This window comes from Hemicordylus capensis, chromosome 10 (genome assembly GCF_027244095.1).
Source record: "Hemicordylus capensis ecotype Gifberg chromosome 10, rHemCap1.1.pri, whole genome shotgun sequence".
Classification (NCBI taxonomy): Eukaryota; Metazoa; Chordata; class Lepidosauria; order Squamata; family Cordylidae; genus Hemicordylus; species Hemicordylus capensis.
The window spans coordinates 1,684,629-1,706,931 of NC_069666.1; the positions used below are offsets into that span (position 1 = coordinate 1,684,629).

General features: G+C 47.1%; 1 protein-coding gene across 10 annotated transcripts in view; it reads right to left on the reverse strand.

Annotated features, from left to right (window-relative positions):
• The window catches only part of MAP2K5 (mitogen-activated protein kinase kinase 5), a 126,902-nt gene that overhangs the window by 45,188 nt on the left and 59,411 nt on the right, over nt 1–22,303 (reverse strand). For 8 of the 10 annotated variants that reach the window (XM_053271739.1, XM_053271736.1, XM_053271735.1 and 5 more), the window contains one exon: nt 6,959–6,988. The exons of the other annotated variants lie outside the window; for them this stretch is intronic. In XM_053271739.1, the coding sequence (XP_053127714.1) occupies nt 6,959–6,988 (30 nt within the window). The remainder of the gene's footprint in view (nt 1–6,958; nt 6,989–22,303) is intronic. 10 annotated transcript variants of the gene reach the window in all.

Below are 22,303 nucleotides of genomic sequence, written 5' to 3' on the forward strand. Positions count from 1 at the left end.
TTGTATATGGTTCATGAGTTGCAGCTAGCAATTGGCTCCACCCATGAGTCACCATTTTGCATCTGGCTCTAGTTGGCAGACATTGTCAAAAGTCCCACAAGATCCCACAGCCTGAAGTCTGCCCATCTGGGGAACAGACAGCACCGGGCTAGATGGAGCAATGATCTGACTCCTTATAAGACTGCTCCATACGTGGGAGGCCTCCAATTTGTTGGCGTGGGAGGGAGGAGCCCGATTTCTAAACAACATCCAGGAATGGAGCCCCGAGAGCCACTGGCCTTTGCGAATACCCCCACAGTTCTGAGGCCCATGCTGTGGCATCATTTGTGTAGCCATGGACCCAGGGACGATGCGGAGAAAGCAGCTGCCCCAATGCTGCGATTGTCTGGGTGCACGTGGCTTTGATCAGGACATAATGCTCCCTTCACGTATGCCTCCCTTTGTGCATGTGGAGCGGTTCCCTTCTTTGAAGTGAGCGGCTCTGCCTGGGCTCTGGAAGAACCTACCCGGAGCTCTGAAAGAGGGGAACTCTCCAGTGTGGATCCAGTCTAGGACACCCCCCTCCCCCCTCCCATTAATGACATTTTGGACTGCTGCCTGCCTTGATACAAGTCAGCCCCACAGAGGAGAACGGCGAGCAGAGAGCTCTTTAGCATTCTCTGCGATTCACTTTGGTTTCCATCGCGCGGGGTGCCTCTGCCCGGAGAGAAGCAATATGTCATCATTGTGCTGAGCTCACCGGCCCCCCAGTCGTGTCCCTTTGAGTTAGGAACAAGACAGCAACACTCCATCAAACCGCTGGCAAAAGCCAGGTAGAAAAGGCTGGCAGAGGAAATGGGAAACAGCCAAGTTTGCAACAGCCAACGGCTTTATTGGCCATTTGGAAGGAGAGAGGAGGAGGGAAAAGCCGGCCACAACGATGTCCCTTTCTGGAGGGAAAGCGCTGACAGAACTGCCTTTCTTGGTCTCACCCGCTCAGTTTCATAACAACTCATTTGAGCACTTGCTGACAAACACTTGAAAAGGCACCACTCGCCACCTCCCTCCTCTTTGGGGGGTTTCTCCCCCCGCCCCACTTATCATGCTCCTTGTTTGAAACAGATTTTTAACAGATAATCTTGTTCGTTATAACAATATCTCGCTTGAATTTTATTCAAATAATTCTTAAAACAGCTTTAAAAGCCGTTTGGAATAAACATCAAGCTCACCATCAATCAAAGGCAAAAAAATTTTCCGCTGGCGGTTGTATAAACATCAGATCAACTCGCTGATGTCTTCAAGGATTTCAGACTGAACCATAAAAAACTCCATTAACTTCTGACAAAGAATGCAAATTAATCGCAACATGGGGTGAGATGAAATTAAAGGCTCTTTTCTAATCAATGACAAGGCAGGATGAAATATTTACTCCTCTCTCTCTCTCTCTCTCTCCCCCACCCACACGCTTGCTTGTGTTCAGGGTTGCTCTCCCCAAGCCAAGCCCCAAATGGAAGGTACGGATTTGCCCAAATGGAGAGCTGAGCAGCCCTTCCCAGCCCTGGGGTGAGCTGCGGAGATCCACTCCACGCCACACACACACTCCATCAAAATCTCAGGTGCACCCAATTTGTTATTCACACTCTCTTGTGCCAATGAAAAGGAAAGAGAGAGAGAGAGAGAGAGACCGGGGGTGGGGGGGGGGGAGAGAAGGCTGGCACAGACAGATGTACCAGGAACCTGAAATGACAGTTCTGCCCTCCGGAAGTGCGATCACCATAGAAAAATCTAGTACAGCCTCCAGGTGAAATGTCTGGTGCTCCATATGGAGCAGAGAAAATTAACAACAAGATGGAAATCTCAGAAGCAGCAGGGAGCTGGATTTTTTTTTTTTTTTTTTTGGGGGGGGGGAAATGAAATTTAAAGATGAAGAAGGAGAAGTAATAAATTAATGGGGTGTGAAAACATTCAAAGCTTTACAATACCAGGGGCACTATTTGCTCAGTTTTTTTTTTTAAGAAAGGGGGGAAATCCCCCCCAAACTTCAAGTCATTTTGATGTAATTTATTAACAAAGATCTGCAAGTGTATCCACCCCACCCCCCAAAAAAGAGTAAGAGGTTTTTAGCCAGATCTAGGAAGACTAGTTTAAATACATTTTGTATAACCTTCTGGAAGTCAAGCAGCACAGCGCTATCTATCTCTTAAGCGCTTTTGGAATGGATTTGTCTGTCCCAGATCCATAGAAATGCTTCAAAGTTTGAGCACAAGAAGAGCTATGTGACTATGTGAAATTTTGGCATTTCCCTGCCATTTCATGACTTGCCGTCTCCTATGTTTTCAATTTAATCACCACAATCCAAATGCCCAAAAGCAGCTGCACACCTAACAACAACTTCTGATACCATCAATGAGCTACATTTGGCAATCTGAATTATCACCTGTAATCCTTACAACATTGCCCTACTTTTAAACTTTCTGCAATTATTTCTGCACAGAATCAGAAACTGCAGCCAAATCCACGATATAAAACTTTACACATCTGGAAACAAACTGGTATCATAGAAGCCACATTGATCTCAACTTTGGCATGACACAAAGAAGAGAATGCCCTCTTCGTTATGAACCCCGCCACCTAAGATCTTCAGGGGAGGTTCATCTGAGGGTGCCACCAACTCGTTTAGTGGTGACTCAAAGGCAAGCCTTCTCTGTAGTTTCAGGACTGTGGAATGCCCTTCCTGCCAAGATTAGAGCTGCTCCATTCCTTTTGGCTTTTAGGAAACAGCTGAAGACACATCTCTTCAGCCAAACTTTTTAGTTAGTTGGTGTTATCTGGTTTTTATAGGTTTTAACTGTTAAATTCTTGGTTTGTTTTATTCTTGGTTTATTTTATGCTGTGAACTGCCTAGAGACTTTGGTAGCGGGCAGTAGACAAATAAAATAAAAAAACCTGGCAACATTTAGGTTTTAGTAACCCCCAGATTAAATTTGTAATGTGTCCCTTGTGGGGCTGCCTTTGAAAACTGTTCAGAAACTTTAGTTCAAAACACAGCTGCTGGACTGCTAGCAGAGGCTTGGTTGATGGGAATGTGTTAAGGTATTCACAGAAGACCCTTCTATGGGTGCACCCATCTTGAGGGCAAGGCGAACAGTGAAGGGAGAACCGTCCTTTTCAGTTGTGGGGCCCTGCCTTGGGAATGCTCTCCCCAGGAAGGCTCCCCTGCTGCCTATTCGGATGTCATTTCGCCACCAGCAGGCAAAGACATTTTAAAAATAAAATAAAATTCCAGGCCTTTTGAGTCTTAGACCCCAAGGTATTTATTGTTTCAATTTTATGTTTGCTGCGGTTTTATCACTGCTTGTATGGACTGGTCTTTGCATTTTTATATTGTTAGCGGCTTTGTGGGCCCTAAAAATCAGGATATAAACTGATACATAAATAGATACATAAAATAAATAAAATTAAAATCCTAATTGGGAGATTGCAAATATTTCTTTGCATACTATTTATATATTGAAATAAGATAATTTGGGCCACGTACATCTTTTGAAAGGAATCTCTAAAGCACTGTACTTGACGTATTCCTGAAGAATGTTTTCCTTAACAGCAAATGAGTGGTGATTATCACAATTATAGGTTAATAAAAACATCAAGAGAATCAGGAATTTTCTGGACTGATCAAACCCTGGAATTTGATTGTGTAAACACTTGGTAACAGCAGTGCAAAGTCTAATTATCACAATATTTCAATGTTTTCCCTGCAAACTGACACATTTGTAAGTAAATTGCAAATAAAAAAAAATACAATAAAGTTCAAATACTTCTCAAAACCCAAGTCCTGAAAGCACATGCTTACCTGAAAAAAACTTGACTAGTACAAGCAGCTAATTTTTGAGCTTAAGAACTTGGCATAATTGTACATAAAGTTTTTAAAGACCTGCTGTGACAACAGCCTTTGTAAGCTTCCCCTGAAACAAACAGGAGCTGTTTCGCCTTGAGCAGAGGCTGCTGTGCCCCCCAGGTGTCATGATTTCAGCTGAAGTGGGATGTACCTGACTGCTGGCCTAGGGTGGTCATACCATATGGTCTCAGTCCCAAACATGCCTCTAAGTCCTGCTCCAAACCTAGGGAGAATGGAGGGAATCATGCCCACATGTCATCGAATGAAAGTTGGTAGCGGAGGATACGTGGGAGCACAAGGACCTGACCAAGCGGCTGCAACTGGAAGTGGCAAGACCTGAGTAGCCTCTGGCAGGGCTCTCTGTGGGGCCAGGCTGCTGTTCACTGGGCCAAGCCGGGGCGGGAGGTGGGGCAGGCTGGTGTGGCTGGAGGTGAGCAGGCTCAAGGGGCCACGAGCCACTCTGCACCCTGCCACGACTCCGAGTGCGCCACTGGCTCACATGAACCGGGAAAGCAAAACTCTGTAATTATTCTCGGCGGAGTGGGATGATGCTTTCAATACTTGCTTGTGGTATTCTAGTTAATCCTAATTATGATATTACTCTACTCTGACTTTTGGATTGGACTAACACAGCTACATATGCATTTATTTTAGGGTTTGGGGTTTTTTTGGGGGGTGCTATTCTTAGCTGTGATTCTCTAAGCACAGAATATGGCCTTCTGAGGAAAGTTCCCAAAGAGGTTCAGAAAAATTTGCACTTCACCTGCCAAAAAGCATGCTTTCCTTAGCCTGAAATATGTTGTTCTGGACACAAACAGAGCAATGGCTAGTAAAATTTGGCATCTGCTGAATCTTATGTCCATAAGAACAGCCCTGCTGGATCAGGCCCAAGGCAGCCCATCTAGTCCAGCATCCTGTTTCACACAGTGGCCCCCCAGATGCTGCAGGAAGCCACAGGCAGGAATTGAGGGCATGCCCTCTCTCCTGCTGTTACTCCATACAAGTGTCAGAAGAATATGTTTCAGAAATGTGCTCCGAAACACGAGAAAGATACCTGGGTCTCTTCCTATTATTCAATAACCACAGTGGTGAGGCATCTGCATAATCTAACCATGCATAAATTAGTTATCTGCTATTTGCATAATAAGAGCAAGTTAATAGATGCTTAAGGAGCACAGACGAACACCGTCTCTAACTCAGGCTTGCCCCTTGGCATTTGGCCTGAATCCTCCACACTAGGAAGCCGGTATAATCCACCAGGGAATGGCTCCAGAGCACGGACCACGGAAACGGTCCAGCACTGGGCAAGAGCTCCAAGGTGCTTCCCTGCAGCTCTCATGCATTTCAGAGAAGCATGCCTAGGCACTGCCCGCCTCCTTTGTTCAGAAGGTAAAAGACCCCAGCCCCAAAGGAAAGATATCCCAAATAACGCATTTTGCCCCATGGATCTCTCTCATAATTCTTCTAGAAAAAGGAGGAATACTTTTCTAGAAATGAAGATGACAGGTTCCTTCCCTGACTCTTTGAATGCTATCATCCATTTTTGGCACAATAAATACTTGCAAAGAAATGCAGCCAGGCAAAAATACGAATAAAAACCGCAAAAATAAAAGCCCTCCACATGGAGAATGAGATGTCAGACACAAGGCGTTTCTATGTGCAGGGATCTTATTCTGCATGGAAGAACACTCCATTATACAGGCCCCCACCAGTCCAGACACCAGTGTACCATCGCCGCGTGAACAAGACCCCAGACACACTGGCAGGGACAAAAAGGGCAAATTCTATATATCATGTAACTGAAGTGACACCCTCTTTTCTTCTTCTTCTTTTTTAAAGCAAAAGGTTACACTTGTCCAGCTACTCCAGAGGTTCACAACCTTGGGTCCCAGATGTTATCAGACTTCAACTCTAATTATTATGGTAGTTGAAGTTCAACAACATCTGGGGACCCAAGTCCGAAAATCCCCAAGCAACTCCATGATGGACACACATCAGGATCGGAGTCTTGTGAATGGTGGAATCTCCAACCCAAGTATCCATGAAACCTTCAAAACCCCAAACAAACAAACTTCTGAACAAGGGTTAGTTGGCCCCAGTCCAGCACGTGTTGAGCCCTTCGGCAAGACATGTCATACACAGGCATTTCTCCTTCCGCACATATAAACACAGAGCTAGATGAGCCTTACGGAAGATGTCTTATGAGTCAAGGGGCCAGATATTCCTGCCTTGGATCCCACTGTGCTGGCTTCAACATCTGTTGCTACATGAGGAGTAGAAAGCCATACCGACTGCATTCCGGTTTGGGTGCACAAAGTAACAGAGTATTTTAAAGTAAGTAAGTAAAGTGGATTAAGTACTAGTTCTCAGAGAGCTTCCTTCCAGGGGTGGGGGTGACAGCAGTAAGGGCCCCGATAATGTCCACGTGCACATGGATCACCATCAGAAGGGAACATGGAGAGTCTGGCTGTCAGTAACCTTCCTGGAAACAAGCCTGAAGATGGTGGTCTGTGTGGTCGGGCTCATCTGGCATCAGCTTCTGGGCCAAAGCAATTACCATAGGCCAGGGACAGTCATACCAGTTACCTTAGCCTTCTACAGACAGCATGCTGCAAGTTATTTAATGCAGACTCATTTAAAAGAAGAAGGAAAAATAGATCAAGATTCCAGAAAAGGTCATTCCCCCACCAGCCCCATTACCAATCCCACGTAATCATATAACAGTACACGCTGTTTATTTCAAAATTAAAACCAGATATTTAAATAAATAAATAAATAAATAAATAAATGAGAGTACATGGGGTAATGATCTGCATATCATTCTTTCAGGTGACCTAGAGTAAGGAAAGGCTGAATTTCTGCCTCCCCAACCATTTATATGGCCTCAAGCATGTAAAATAAATATTGAGATTAAAGGAGAAAACAATCAACGGCACTTTCAGACGACTCTGAAGATCTCACTTTTTAATTTAACAGGGAAGATTTATTCGAACCTGGCTACAAGGCTCACAATTGCTCTTTGCAACTTCATACATAGGAATGAACGCCGCTGTGGCAGGCAGCGGTAATGAACATTCTTACCTGAGGATACGGGAACCTCCCGAGAGCAAGCTGGGAAAGGAAATAATATTTGTCTAGTTAGAAAGATTTGCATCAGGGTTGGGCAAGAAGAGGAAGGGGGGAAGGGGGGGGGAGGGAAGAAGAGATTTTCCTTGAAGGTGGGTGGGTGGCATAATGCAAAAATTCAGTACAGTATTGAGGGCAAAATGGACAGACACAGAAGGAGAAACTGAAGCAAAAATAACCTCTAAACAAGAAGAATGGCTATATTTAGCACGTACAGTTCTGGACAATGAGCAAGGCTATGAAATCTGTCTGACCCCATCTCTGGCCATCACAACCCAAAATTCTGCACTCACAAATAAAATGTGGGGAAACACAAGTTAGGAGATTTACATCATCTTGTCAGGTTTTCTCAACCTGAGAGTGGTTTAGGAATGCAAGAACTTGGGTGAAGCTCAGAGTAGAAAGGAATTCATGGGTAGGTGTGCATGTGAGAGGTGAAAACAGGGGCGGCAGAGTCCCAAATAGGGTGGGAAAGCCATGGAGTGGGCAGTGCCAGGATAGCAAACCCTAACCAAACCCCATTTCAGCTTCAAACACAACATATATAACATCCCAGCATTATACTCCACATTAACCACCACTCTTTGGTTCCATACTCACCATCACAAACATAAATCAGAACCCTGAATTGACCCAAAAGCATGTACTGAGACGTCTTGTGGTAGCAAGCATGACTTGTCCCCTTAGCTAAGCAGGGTCTGCCCTGGTTGCATCTGAATGGGAGACTTGATGTGTGAGCACTGCAAGATATTCCCCTTAGGGGATGGAGCTGCTCTGGGAAGAGCAGAAGGTCCCAAGTTCCCTCCCTGGCGGCATCTCCAAGATAGGGCTGAGAGAGATTCCTGCCTGCAGCCTTGGAGAAGCCGCTGCCAGTTTGTGAAGACAATACTGAGCTAGATGGACCCATGGTCTGACTCAGTATATGGCAGTTTCCTATGTTTCCTATGTATTTCTCTCAACACTTGGTCTTGAAGGGTACTTTAAAGGATGACAAATCCAGGAGAAGTGATCGCTCCCTCCCCGGGAGTCCCACAGGCCCAATGACATGTCCTGCCAGCCCACCTTCTGGGTTCCCCAACAACTAGAAGTGGGGTAAACAACCTGGATGCATGCAGCTCTTACAGCTCTTCCTCCTCTGACGTGATTATGCCCAGGCCTCTTCTTTCCAGAGAAGGATGCTTTCCCCTCCCAACTGACACCAATTCAAATGGTGTCACGATGGTTCGGACACAAGCGATGCCAGAACCTTCTCCCCTCAGTACTGCGCTTGCTGATGGGACCCTGACTGTCAACCAAGAGGAGGGTAATTCCCAGAAATAAAGACCGCCCCATCATGGAACCACTAGAGAATGAAGGGTGTTTATGCAAATCAATCACATTTCTGCAAATATAATTTATTCCACATGCAGAGTTGGGTTTCATAAGAAGAGAAACTGGTGTTTTTGCAGAGTATACCCAAATCTGTTTATACGTTTAAAAAAATTAAATACAAAACTTCCATAAGGGTCTGTTTCATATGTAAAGTAGTCATGTTACTGAACACGTCAGCAGCATCAGGGAGCAAAAAACCCAGTTTGGAGGCTCCAAGAACCATTGCTCTACGGCGCAGGGCCAAGTTCTCCCCGCTTCTCCCCTCCCCAAGAATGTCAAGGTATTATAAATTAAGAAACTCACAAAAGAGTCTGTAATCTTCCTCGAAATAGCCTGCAGATATGTCACTGTACTAAATGTGTTTCAGATTTAATGAAGCTTTAATGTCCTTTTTAATTTTGCCTGTTTCAGTATCACCAGGGGTCGAGCAAGGCAATCAACACTCAAGAGGATGGTTTGGTTTAAAACTAGGAAAAACTCATTTGCTTATGAGTTGCACTGTATTTTCTTAATTAAATTTACTGAGTAAAATGGTTTTAAGTTCAGCCAACCAATGACCTCTGTATGTAGATTTAGATTTATAAATAGGCTAACAGCTAAAGCAAAGAAGCAAGAGAGAGAGAGAGAGAGAGAGAGAGAGAGAGAGAGAGAGAGAGAAAATCCACAAAAAGGGCTGTGCCGACATGAGCACTGTATCCTCACAACAGAAGCCATTTGGACATAAAATGAAATATAATCCCCAAAGGAAAATTGAAAAGATATAAAGGCATGCAAGTTAAGGCAGTCAATCAGAAAAGTCTCCCCGCTATGTTGCAAGTTTGGGAACATATTTTCATTCCCCCTTGTCGCTTCTGAATCCTCCTGGCTTGACAACTTAATAGATCTATACCTCAACACAGTGGAGCCCCTCTTCTCTTGAGTCTTGATTACCCAACTCTCCTGTCCCAATTATTTAAATTCAGCACCTCCCAATACATTGCAGAATGTCACTCAACATACACCAGCTTGCCACGGGCTGGGAACCAACCACCACAGGTTCTTCCTTGTGGCTGACGCATGGTTGGCTGAAGAGGGCTGGAATCTGTACATTCTGCAGAAATGCAGAAAAGCAAGCACTGGATCAAAACCTATTTCTGTACTTGCCAAAAGACCAAGTGTTCCTTCTTAAGGACAAACGACAGCTACGTCTCTAGTTTCAGCTTACTGAAATGCGAGCATCTAGAGCATGCTAGACTGAGGGCAAACCTAGAGCCCTCCATGGAGGGTCGTGAGGGTGGGAGGGAACTTAAGCTCTGGAGATGCAAGGCAGTTTCCAACAAGGCAGCCAACCCCACACCACAGGTGATAAGAAGGAGATGGATTTTGCCATCCTCAAGCCATTGCATCACATGAGCCAAAAGGTACGCTTCAGGATCTGACACAATGTCAGATCCTGGAGCAGATCTTGGATGGCTTTGAAGGGGGCTTCGACAAATTCATGGAGGACAGGTCTAACAATGGCTCCTAGTCTGGATGGCTAGAGGCTACCTCCAAGCTCAGAGGCAGGATGGCTCTTAATACCAGTTGCAAGGGAGCAACAGCAGGAGAAGGGGGCATGCCTTCATCTCTTGCTTGGGGGCTTCCCAGGGGCATCTGGTGGCCTCTTTGGGAAACAAGGTGCTGGACTAGAAAGGCCTAGAAAGGAACACAGGAATAATTCAGAGAGCTGACATGAGGATGAACAAAAATTACTGCAAAGCCATTTGCTATGCCTATGATTAAAAAGAGCAACAGGTTGTAACTTTTAGGCATTTAACATTTACAGAACAGTATACAAGTATTTCATAGAAGGTTTTCTACATTTTTAAACTCCTCTCTCTCTCTCTCTCTCTCTCCACTCTACCATAAAACTAACCATGCCTTCAGCTACGCTGTTCAGTGACCTTCCGGTGCATGTGGGTGCTGTAATTCTCTCCACATTATGAGAAATCTAACTACCATTCCAGAGAAGGTTCTCTCAGCCTTTCATTCTTCCCCAGCAGCAGTTGCTTATAAGCCAGAATGTGAAAATCCTTTCCAGCTTGCTTCTAGGTTAGGAAAGTTGCCCCAAATTTAACCCTGGCAACAGAATCCCAAAGTGTCAGCTGAGATGTTTGGTAAGGCATGAAAATGCATTTCACACAAACATGTTCTTGGGCCCTTTAAGGAGAAACAAACAAGGGCAAAGGGCAATTAAGGATGCAACCCTCACCGGCCATCAACTGGAGGTGGGGTGGTCTCATAGGAACTGTAAAATGCACAGATCTCTCTATTTGGTGACACAAACCAGTCCCTACATAAATCAAGTGTTTGGGAGGAGGGGGCACTGAACAGGTCGACCAACCATGTCATGATTGTTTCCATTTTGCACATGACAAACTGAGGCTGAACCCAAGTGTCCTAGGCTCACTAGCAGTTGGTCTCAAAGGAGGACCCACCCACCCTTCAAAATGTCAGTGCCCAGGTCCAAACACCCAGGGCAGGGTATCTACCTGCAAAGCATCAGGCTTCTCCTGCGTTATGTGCAGAATTGCACAGGGGTAGCTAACAGGCCCCATCCTGAATACTGAGGAGCTGGCACAGAAGTCTTTTTCCTCTGATAGCCAAGGCTCAGGACTGCAGAGAGGATATCATTGCATGCATGTGGGATGCACCAGAGCAGAAAAAAGGCGAGAAACTTTGCAGAAGTCGCTTCAAAGCAAAGAATGCCAGGCGTAGCCCTCACTCACATTCAACTTATATGCTGAACAAATGCTGATTGAAGCTGGATTAGAAGAAGATGAGCGCGGTTTTAAAGTTGGAGGAAGAAACATCAATAACTTGTGCTACGATGATGACACCCCTCTGATAGCTGAGAATGTGGATGATAGCTCATAATGGTGGGAAAAGTGGAAGGCAAGAGAAGAAAAGGACGACCTGCAGCAAGGTGGATGGACTCGATGACGACAGCGATGAGTGCACCACGGAGAGACCTTCAAGGCCAAGTTGGAGACAGATAATCCTGGAGAGGATCTCTCTATGTGGTTGCTAAGAGTCGACACCAGCTCGACGACACTTCATCAATCAATCAAAACCACATGAAGTGGCTCTGTTTCAAGCCAAGTCTACACAGGCTGACTTTCCTATCCCCTGTTCGAGGAAGCAGCACAGGCAGGTGGGTCAGCCCACAGTCAACCCCACTTTCTGGTGTAGTCAGATACAATTCGGGGCTTAAAATGGTAACAGCTACAAAACTTCAGCACTATGAACAACCACTTGGCTTCTGCTAAGCTGATGGCAAGGGAAGGGAAAGAGGGAGGGGCAATGTGGAGGCAATATTACATATTATTCAATATTACAGAATGCCTGCTGGCTACCGCTTGGGGCTAGAGCGTCTGCTTTGCATGCAGAAGGTGCTCTCAATGACAGTCCTCGGCATTTCCAGTTAAAAGGACCTCAGGTAGCAGGCCACAGTAGCAAGACCCTTCTCTGCCCAAGACCTCGGAAAAATGTTGCCAACCAGGAGGCGGCAATAAGGGGCCAGTGGGCTGTGTCAGTAAAAAGCTCTGACCCCAAAGGAGCACACGACAGGCTCTTCATGGAGTGGCAAGCAGTGTCCCCTTAGCTAAGCAGGGTCCACCATGGTTTGCATTTGAATGGGGGACTACATGTGTGAGCACTGTAAGATATTCCTCTTAGGGATGGGGCCACTCTGGGAAGAGCATCTAGGTTCCCAGTTCCCTCTCTGGCAGCATCTCCAAAAGAGGGCTAAGAGAGATTCCTGTCTGCAATCTTGGAGAAGCCGCTGCCAGTCTGTGAAGACAATACTGAGCTAGATGGACCAAAGGTCTGACTCAGTATATGGCAGGTTCCTATAGAGGCCAGGAAGAATCACCTGGGCTACCGATACCAAGAGATGCCCTTGGCTGGTGTGGACAGTATCCATGCAGTTCCCTTCTTTAGACAGAGCTGGGTGGCGGTTCACAGGCAGCTGTCCCGCCTGAAATTCCCCGGGTCACTGGCTTAAGACCCGCTACGGCCTGGAGTCCCAATAACTTTGCATCCGAGAAGCAACTAAGGCAAGGACGTTTTGAGCACTGGTTTTTAGGACAATGAAGCTATCCAGTCCCCCCCCCCACTCCCTTAGATTACTCTGTACGACTTGCAAGTTTGTTTTTTTTAATTTACAGTTATCCTGAAGAGCCTGGGATGGCTTTATTTAGCCACATTCCATGTTTCTCAGCATAACTGCAAATTGAAAATAAGCACTTACGATACTACTTGTGATCGAGCTAAAGAAGGACTTTATAGTCTGAAATGTTCTAAAATTTGTTCTTAATTACTTTGTGCACATTTTACACAATTAAATTTCCATCTCAAGATTTTGCATTTAGATTGTGCACTGCCGTTAAACCCTCAATTTAGAGGAAAGCAGCCGCCAGTTTGGAACATTCAGACACTGAAAACTTTTCTTTAAAAAAATAAAAAATAAAAACCAGCAGACATAACAACTGGATTACCTGAAACTCACACGGCAAGATCTCATTTCCAAGACCAATTTGTAGATTTCCAGATACAAGGTTTAGAATGGCCTTAACATTCCACGGACAAAGACCCTGATAAATATTAAATACTGCAAAAAGAAGCCCTCTCATTTTCCCTTCTGACCTGCACCAATTCCACTGTCCTCTTACTGCAGAGTTTAAAAAAGAATCCAGGAGGATCTAATAGCAATTTGCCCATGTTAAAGTGCTTTGGAGGTTAAATTGGCAACCAGGAACAGAGACGCCAAACACCTTGAAATAGGGTTTCAATTAAATGAGAAGGATTTAGTAATGCAGGTCCAAAAGAAGGGGTAGTGGGGAGGGGGGGAGTTACAAATTAATTTAATCTTCTGCCTATAGTTCGCAGCTGCCCACCAAAGTGTCTGGGGCTTAGGAACAAAGCAGCGCAAGGCCACCGAGCGAACGAGGCCTCCATTTTTAATGTACAAGACCATTAGCTGATAACTTGTGGAATGCACAACCCCTGCAGAGGGCCGTGAGCCCGAGTAACAGAGACAGATGGGACGACACTTTGCTTGGGACTGCACCTAGGCCAAGCAGAACACAGGTCCTGGGGGACCTCCGGGCAGACAAGATGAAAACCCAAGTTTAACTCACTTCCATGAAAGAATAACCATCCTCGTCTAGAAGAATTCTATATATTTTTTTTTCGTTCTGCAGCATCATTTTGCAATTAATTTAGGAACGGAAGTTGAGTTCTTGGAAGGTGGGACTGATGCAAAACCATCTAAATGAGATGAGAGGGCTGGAGCTGCAGTTTGGCAGGCAGGTTCAAATCGCTGCAGGGCAATTTGGGCCCTGAAGGAGTTCCCTGATCTGTGTGGTGGCAGGAGGTGAGAGACAAGGCTTGGGTGCCCTCCGTGTCCCTCTTTATGGCCAAGTCAAAGCCAAAGAAAATGAGGCAATATTTGCCAAGGTGTTGAATTGGAAGGATCTATTCGAAGCAAAGAACATTGTGCCATCTCGGTGGAGAACTTTGCATAAAGCTAAAAAAGGCGATGAGATCAAGACATATGAGTTCACTACAATGGGTCCAGCTTACAATTCTGACTGTTGTCTGTGCACTGTAAGGACAGAAAGAAAGTCTTGCTGGATCAGGCCAAAGGTCCACATAGCCCAGAATCTTGCTCCTTTCCACAGCGACCAGCCAGATGCCTCTGAGAAGGCCACAAGCATGACACTCTCCTGCTGATACTTCCCTGCAACTGCTTCTCAGTGGCACACTGCTCCTGAACCCGGAGGTTCCATAGAGCCATTAGGAATAGTAGCCTTATTCCCCCTGAACTTGTCTAATCCCTTTTAAAGCCATCTAGCCTAGCAGCCATGAGAGTGAATCAATGGGCAGGGCTTGGAGCCAATGAATGTGCAGAGAGCAAGATGCTGCTGGTGTCTCGGGCACTATCCTGCTCTCTTCTAGGTCTCTCATCTTCTCTTCTTGGGCAGAGGAGAGACTGAAGGCAGATGAGGCCCGAGATCCCACCCTGATGTGGACTCAGCAGCGGAGAGAGCTTCCTTCTCCAAGGCGGAGATGGTGAGGATTGCGGGGGGTGGGGTGGGGTGGGGGGTGAGTTATAATAAAAAAGGGCAAAATAGCAATAAACGAGGCTAATGATCTGAGTTTTAAACCAAGATGGAGTTGGAGAAAAGTGGTCCATTCTCTTTGCTCACGCAACACTCTGTTGGAGTAATTGCTTTTATTTATTTCCTCAGCACAAAGCCGGCTGACTGTTGCCCAGCAATGAACACTGGTGGGGGGTGGGGGGCGGGGGAATGATCCATGGAGGTCTCAACCTGGGCAAACTTTACCTAAACTTGCACTTCATCGCAGCTTAGTGCACAATCTCCCCCTAATAGAGGGTTACCTCCCAGCACAGCAAGTGGATAAATCATCCTGGAATATTACTCCGGCTAAGTTTCGCCCTGACTCGAGCATATGCGCTTCCAAACCGCTGAAGCAAAGGCCCATAAAATACACTAATTACTCGAAGTTATGGTCACTGGGTGATTGATAGTGCTCTGCAAGGCAACTTCTCCATTCCCAGCTTTCCTGACGGGCCTCACCCGCCACGGAGGCAATTATTAATTCATGACCCAGGCCTCGGGCACTGAAACCTGGGCAGCCAGTTCTGCTGCCACAAAACTGCCACTGAAGCTGGACATCGACTTCCATCCTCACAGCAGAGGGCTAGATTTAGTGCCGATGGCCATCATTTGGCAAAAATCACAATGGAACCACAACAAAAATCCGTGTTCTCTCTCTCTCTGTCATGCTCACACACTACATCATTAAGAAAACACAATCGGTCCAGAACATGGCAGCCAGTTTCTGGACATTGGGGGGAAAGATCACTAGAGGCACTGCACATGGGTGCCCAAGATCATCACTAGCTTCCTTGGGTCTCCCAGGAATACCACCAAAGTGCTGCTTTGACCTCACAAATGGCCTGATCCCAACCACGCTCAGCCCCTACACGGCTTCCCGCTGTGTGCCCCATCACAATCCCTATGACCAGCCAAGAGAACCCTCTGAAGCTTGCCAGTTTGGGAGCAACTCAGAAAAGCAGTCTACATCCGGACAAGGAAGGTACATTAAAAACCACCAACTTTCTAAACAACACCAGATGCAACACAGAAAGCGGAACAGCCACAGAAGCAGGAGTTCAGTCAAACATTTTGCAGAAAAGGCGGGTCTTGCAGCGACTCGAGAAAGACAAACCAGGAGATCCCCCCTGAACTTCTACACGGAGGAGGAGGAGGAGGAGGAGGTGCCACCACCACTGCAGAAAAGCCCCAGTCCAAGCTGCTGCTGCCTGAACTGGGTCAAAACTTGGCACAGGGAACACCGCCTGCTGTCTTGACCTCAAACTGACAAGGTGGCTCCTCAGGGAAGAGCCAGCAGCTCAGTGGTAGAGCATCTGCTTGGCATGCTGAAGGTTCAGTCCTGAGTACATCTCTGGGTAGGGCTGGGAAAGGAGATCTCTGCCAGTGTAGATCCCTACAAGGCTGCCAGTCTAAATTATACTGAGCTTGATGGGCCACTTAGCCCTTGGCTCACTGAGCAAAAAGGCACCTGTCAAAGTGGTGATTCTCTTTATATGGGAGGAGAGCTGGCCTGGTGGTCGCAAGCATGAAGGGTCCCCTTTGCTACATTTGAATGGGAGACTACATGTGTGGGCACTGTCAGATCTTCCCCTGAGGGGATGGGGCTGCTCTGGGAAGATCACCTGCCTGCTCGAATGCAAAAGGTTCCAGGCTCCCCCCATGGCAGCATCTCCAAGACAGGCCAGAGAGAGACTCCTGCCTGCAAGCTCAGAGAAGCCACCGCCAGTCTGTGTAGACAATGCTGAGCTAGATGGACCAAAAGTCCTGCCTCGGTAGGAGGCAGCTTCCTATGTTCCAGTCCTTAGGGTAAGAAGGTCCAGGTTATGCAAGACTTTATAGGTCAAAACCGGCAACTTGAATTGGGCCCAAAAGGAATCTGGCAGGGAATGAGCTGAGCAAGGGCACACCTTCAGATCCAGCACCAGTAGGAAACAGGCAGCCGTGCTCTGTGCCCATACAAGCTTCTGGGTTGTCCAAGCTTCTGGGCAGCCCTTGGACCAAGCTCAATATAGCCACAAACTAATAAAAAGTAAATCATGTTGCACAGTAAGGACCAAAAGCCTACCTGCCGTAGCCAGAAATAGTCCAAAGACCATCTAGGGGCCACCTGCAGGAACTTTATGAGTAAGAGATATGCCCTTCAATAATTCAAAGTAATCCAAAACAACCAACTGCAAAAGAGAAAGAAATGAGGGCTTTTTTCTTTGCCAGCTGTCGTCTCGTCTTGGCAAGTCACACGGGCCAAGCATCGGCTCCATCTCCCTTGCTGGCAGCTTAAACAGAAAGGCACAGGCCGTCCTGCTTTCTGCATTGCTTGTGTCGAGTCTGAGCTCATACAGAATTGGGCACCAAAACTAAGCGAGTCCTTTCTCCAAAGGTATTCTTAGATCATCCCTCAAAGAAAGGGACCTAGCTCTTCTAGTGTGCCCCAGACGATCCTGGCAGCCAGGTGCCCACGTGCAGTGTGAGCAAATGTGGGCAGAAGGACTGGGGTCTGCAGCAATGGTGTACCGATCGCCCCGCTGCTCAACAGAGTCCCTAACTGAGCCAACGGACTTGGTCTCGGGCTTGGTGTTGGAGTCTCCCAGGTTTGTGCTGGTCGGCAACTTCAATGTTCATTTTGGGACCAATTCATCCGGGGCGGCTCCGGAGTTCATAGCGGCTTATCTCAAGCGGTCTCAGGATCAATGCACATTGCTGGTCACATGCTTGATTTGGTTTTTCACTCTGATCAGGGTGGTGTTCTGTGGGTGGGACTCCTGTGATTTCCCCATTGTCATGGACGGACCACCATCTGGTTAAGGTTGGACTCACAGTCACACCCCACTTTTGCAGGGCTGAGGGGCCTATTAGAATGGTCTGCCCGAGAAGGTTATTGGATCCAACAGGATTCCAAGAAGCCTTGAAGGGATTTAGTGTTGACTCTGCCGGTGATCCTGTTGATGCTCTAGTGGAGAACTGGAACAGCGAACTCACCGGGGCAGTAGACATGATCACTCCTAAGCGTCCTCTCTGACTCACTTCCAAACTGGCCCCTTTTTATACGGAAGAACTACGGGAGCTGAAGCGGCGAGGTAGATGACTGGAGCGCAAGTGGAGAAAGACTCGACTCGAATCCAACAGATTGCAACATAGAGAACATTTGAAGATCTATGGTCAGGCAATATGTACAGCAAAGAAGCGATTCTTTTCTACCTGTATTGCACCCGCAAGTTCACATCCAGCTGTTCAGGGTTGTGAGAGCGTTAGTATGTGCCACTCCTCCCTTCAATCAGAATCTGGAACATCTACCTGCTGTGACACGTTTAATGAATTCTTTGTGGGGAAAATCTCTAGTATTCGGGCCGACTTAGACTCAGTCTCCACAATTACTTCAGTGTCTGACGTGGAGGTGTCCAGCGACTCCTCTTGTGTGGTTAGGTTGGATCAGTTCCAGTTTGTGACTCCTGAGGATGTGGATGAGCTGCTTGGAGCGGTGCGGCCTACCACCTGTTCTCTAGACCCTTGCCCGACTTGGCTTATACTATCTGGCAGGGAGGTTGTTGTAGAAGGTCTTGTAGATATCATAAATGCTTCCCTGAGGGAGGGCAGGATGCCTCCTTGTCTTAAGGAGGCAATTATTAGACCACTTCTGAAAAAGCCTGCATTGGATCCCTCAGAGTTGTGTAACTACAGGCCTGTCTCCAACCTTCCATGGCTGGGCAAGGTAATTGTGAGCATGGTAGCCTCCCAGCTCCAGAAGTCTTGGAGGAAACCGATTATCTAGACCTATTTTAGACTGACTTTTGGGCGTGCTATGGGGTGGAGACTGCCTTGGTTGGCCTGATGGATGATCTCCAATTTCGAATTTGCAGATGAAGTGTGAGACTGTTGGTCCTTTTGGACCTCTTGGCGGCTTTCGATACTATCAACCATAGTATCCTTCTGGCGCGTCTGAGGGGGTTGAGGAAGCACTGCTTTGCAGTGGTTCCCCTCCTACCTCTGGGGCAGGTTCCAGATGGTGTCCCTTGGAGACTGTTGTTCTTCAAAATCTGAACTTTTGTATGGTGTCCCTCAGGGCTTTGTATTGTCTCCGATGTTGTTTAACATCGACATGAAACTGCTTTGCAGAGTCAAAACTCGGGAGAGGAGTTTGATCCGCCTGTTCTGGATAAGGTCACACTTCCCCAGAAGGAACAGGGATGCAGTATGGGGTTGCTTCTGGATCCAAGCCTCTCCCTGGTGTCCCAGGTCAAGGCAATGGCCAGAGATGCCTTCTATCCACTTCGGCTGATACACCAACTGTGTCCGTTTCTTGAGATAAACTACCGCAGAACAGTGGTACATATGCTAGTAACCTCCAGACTGGAGTACTACAGTGTTCTCTATGTGGGGCCGCCTTTGTATGTAGTCCAGAAACAACAATTGGTCTAGAACGAGGCAGCCAGGTTGGTCTCTGGGTCATCTCAGAGAAACCATATTACTCCTGTATTGAAAGAGCTACACTGGCTGCTAAGTTTCCAGGCAAAATACAAGGTGTTGGTTATAACCTATAAAGCCCTAAATGGCTTGGGCCCCAGGTCTTTAAGAGAACGTCTTCTTTGTCATGAACCCCACCGCCCATTGAGATCATCAGGAGGGGTCCATCTGCAGTTGCCACCGGCTTGTCTGGTGGCTACTCGGGAATGAGCCTTCTCCACTGCTGCCCTGAAGTTTTGGAATGCGCTCCCTGTTGAAGTAAGAGCCTCCCCACCTCTGACAACTTTTAAAAAATCTTTAAAGATGCATCTGCCCAGGCCTCACCCAGGCTTTTAATTAAATACTGTTTTAATAGTTCTAACATTGTTTTAAAATATTGTTTTAAAATTTTAAATTGTTGTATTTATTTTTAATTGTTTTAATTTTTCTGTTGTCATTTATTTTGTTTTAACTATTTTTTTAAACTTTTCTGTTGTCATTTTGGGGGGGGGGAAACCACCCAGAGACGTACGTTTCAGGTGGTATAAAAATATGTTAAATAAATAAATAATAAATGGCAAATGGAAGCAAAAGGTGTGGGGCAGCGATCATGAAAGGGCAGGGAAAGGGTCAGAGGTTCTGGAGGTCTGCTTCAGCGCCTCCTTCGTGGGCCTGATCCAGTTCCCCGGCTGCCTCCTGAGCGGCACGAGGCATCTGGGCTCTGCTCAGGGAGGATTTTCATGACTGCCTTCTTCTGGTCTGCCTCTTAGTATTAGAGAGTGATTTGCAGCCACCAAAATAACTACCCTTCACATGGCTGGTTCCCTGGATAGTTGGTTGTAAAAGGGTGATTTTTATTAGCCTAAAGAAGGCTGGGAATGTGGCATGTAAAAAATAAATAGTTAATGCAATTTAAAACGAATCATACCGTAACTACTGAAATGCGCCCAGATCCATCTAATGTGTTCAATTAACAACTACTTGAAGTCTTCAAAGTAGGAATGAGAAAATAATGCTACTTCAAATGGGATTAGTTAATACTGACCTTCCGTCTTGCAGAAGCAGACCCAGAGTTAAGGGCGGGTGAGACACAGTTAGAACTTCTAGTTCTGAACGGAAAGGCTGCCCAAGGCCACCCCGTTCTTTGCAGAAGCACACGGGGCATCGTTCGAGGAGGTCTACAGTGCAAGTCCTTTTTGTCTGGCACTGGAATCTGAAGAGGGCACACATTCAGCTGAGCACCAGAAGAGCTGAACCGGATGGGCATAGGGCTCCGAGCCACAGAAACAAGACCTGCTGAGGGCTGCATGGTTTCAAAAGGTGGGGGGCAGGATAGCTTTTCTAGGTGGCATTATTAGGATTAGGATTCAGCAGAACTTCTAGAGCACTTTACAGCGTCCAGTTCTTTTCCTGCTTCACTAGCTTGTGCTTAGACGTTGGGAGAACGAAACTTGCTGGAAAATGTAAAGTCCTGGTGGCCAGATGCAAAAATCAGCACAGGAAGAAGCTTGGAAACAAGACAATCCCCAAACAATTGTTGGAAGAAGCTCTTGGGGTTTTTTACAACACCAAGGCAGCAACTGTGGCCCCAACACAATATACAGGTTTCATAACCAGATCCCAAAGGATGGTTCGCGTCTCTTTTGGCCTGTCCAATTTATCTCTTTTAATACTACCAGGAAAAAGGAACTCGCCAAGTTGTACGTTCCAACTCTCTATTTCTCTTGACAGTAACACTTCAGGAAGGGGCATTCACCTCAGCCCAAATATCTCCCATAGGAGCAAGGCTTCATTTCCAAGATTGAGAGGGGCTGGGACCCGAGTCTGGCTGGAAATCACACCCTCGGACCCAGAAGGCTCCTCTCGGTGGAGGTCTCAGGGCTGTCTTAGGGCTTGTGGAAGACCTGCACAGATTTAGCCACCTTATCCCAAGCCGGAACTCTGGAGCATCTAGCCAAGGACTGTCTGCCCCATCTGGCAGCAGCTCCTCAGGCCAGAGCCAGAGAGGGGCCTTTTCTGGGCCTGGAGATGCCAGGAGGGCCGGGACCTGCTGCATGCCAAACAGAAGGGGCTCTACCTCCTAAGAGCCCAGTACTCTAAGGCAACCAAGGAGTTTGACTGTGCTGCTGTGTTTCCTCCTCTATTCCATGCAGCTTCTTTGAGACAGGATGGAACTCCTTCCTCTGCACAAGGCATATTTGCTGTTTAAAACCTCAGCAAGGATTGACATTTCCCCACTGCTGGGAGATCTGGATCCTTTCCCTTTCCCCGGCACGCCAATATACATGGAACAGGCTTTGTCAGGGTCCGATAGGGGAAGCCATCTCCAGCAGGAAAGGGTGGTGAGCTCCGCTCCTTAGCTGCTCCGAGTTATCAGCTGCTTGATTATTGAACCAAGCCTGGTCTGGAAGTTCTGAGAGGAGGGTGGGGTGTGTCCAGATCTCAGCTTATATGGCCACAAAAGGCCACTAGGCAGAGTCATGGAGGACAAGAGGTCTATTGCTGGCTGTTGGGAATGATGGCCAGGTGGAAGCTTCACGTTCAGTGGCAGCAGCATACCTATGGATACCAGGTGTTGGGGGCAAAAGCGGGGGAGCTTTCCTATCTTCTTCTGGGCTTCACAGAGGAGGCAGCTGGTTAGCCACTGTGGGCAGTAGCAGCTGCTGGACTGGATGGGCCTTTGGTCTGATCCCGCAGCCAGGCTCTTCTTATCGTATCCACCTTACCACACGGTTACTCAGCCTTCTCTTGGAGATGCTGCCAGGGAAGGAACTTGGAACCTAGATGCTCTTCCCAGAGTGGCTCCATCCCCTGAGTGAGGGAATATTTTACAGTGCTCACATGTGGTCTCCCATTCAAATGCAACCTGGGTGGACCCTGGTTATCTAAGCGGACAAGTCATGCTTGCTACCATAAGGCCAGTTCAGGACCCACATGCTGCTTAACAAGAAGCCGCTGCCAGTCTGTGAAGACAATACTGAGCGAGATGGAGCAATGGTCTGACTCAGTATGGCAGTTGCCTATGTTCCCGTCCTTTCAGTGAAGTCAGGCACTCCCAAACACCCCCCCATCCTCCCCCTGCCACAAAGGCCGAGGCCACTGGGCTGGGGATGATGAGAGTTGCAGTCCAACCACATCTAGGGACCCACATTTGGGAACCTCTGTGTGAAGTAACTGCACAAAAGACAGCCTCTCTAAGCTGGCAGAGATGCCCACAATCTGCCCCCCGCCCCCTCAGGAGAGCAGAGGGCAGGCCTGCAAGGCAGGTCTGAAGTCCGGAACGTGGATTTCATCTCCATTCTTTAAAAAGGCCTGCCAGAAAGAACCC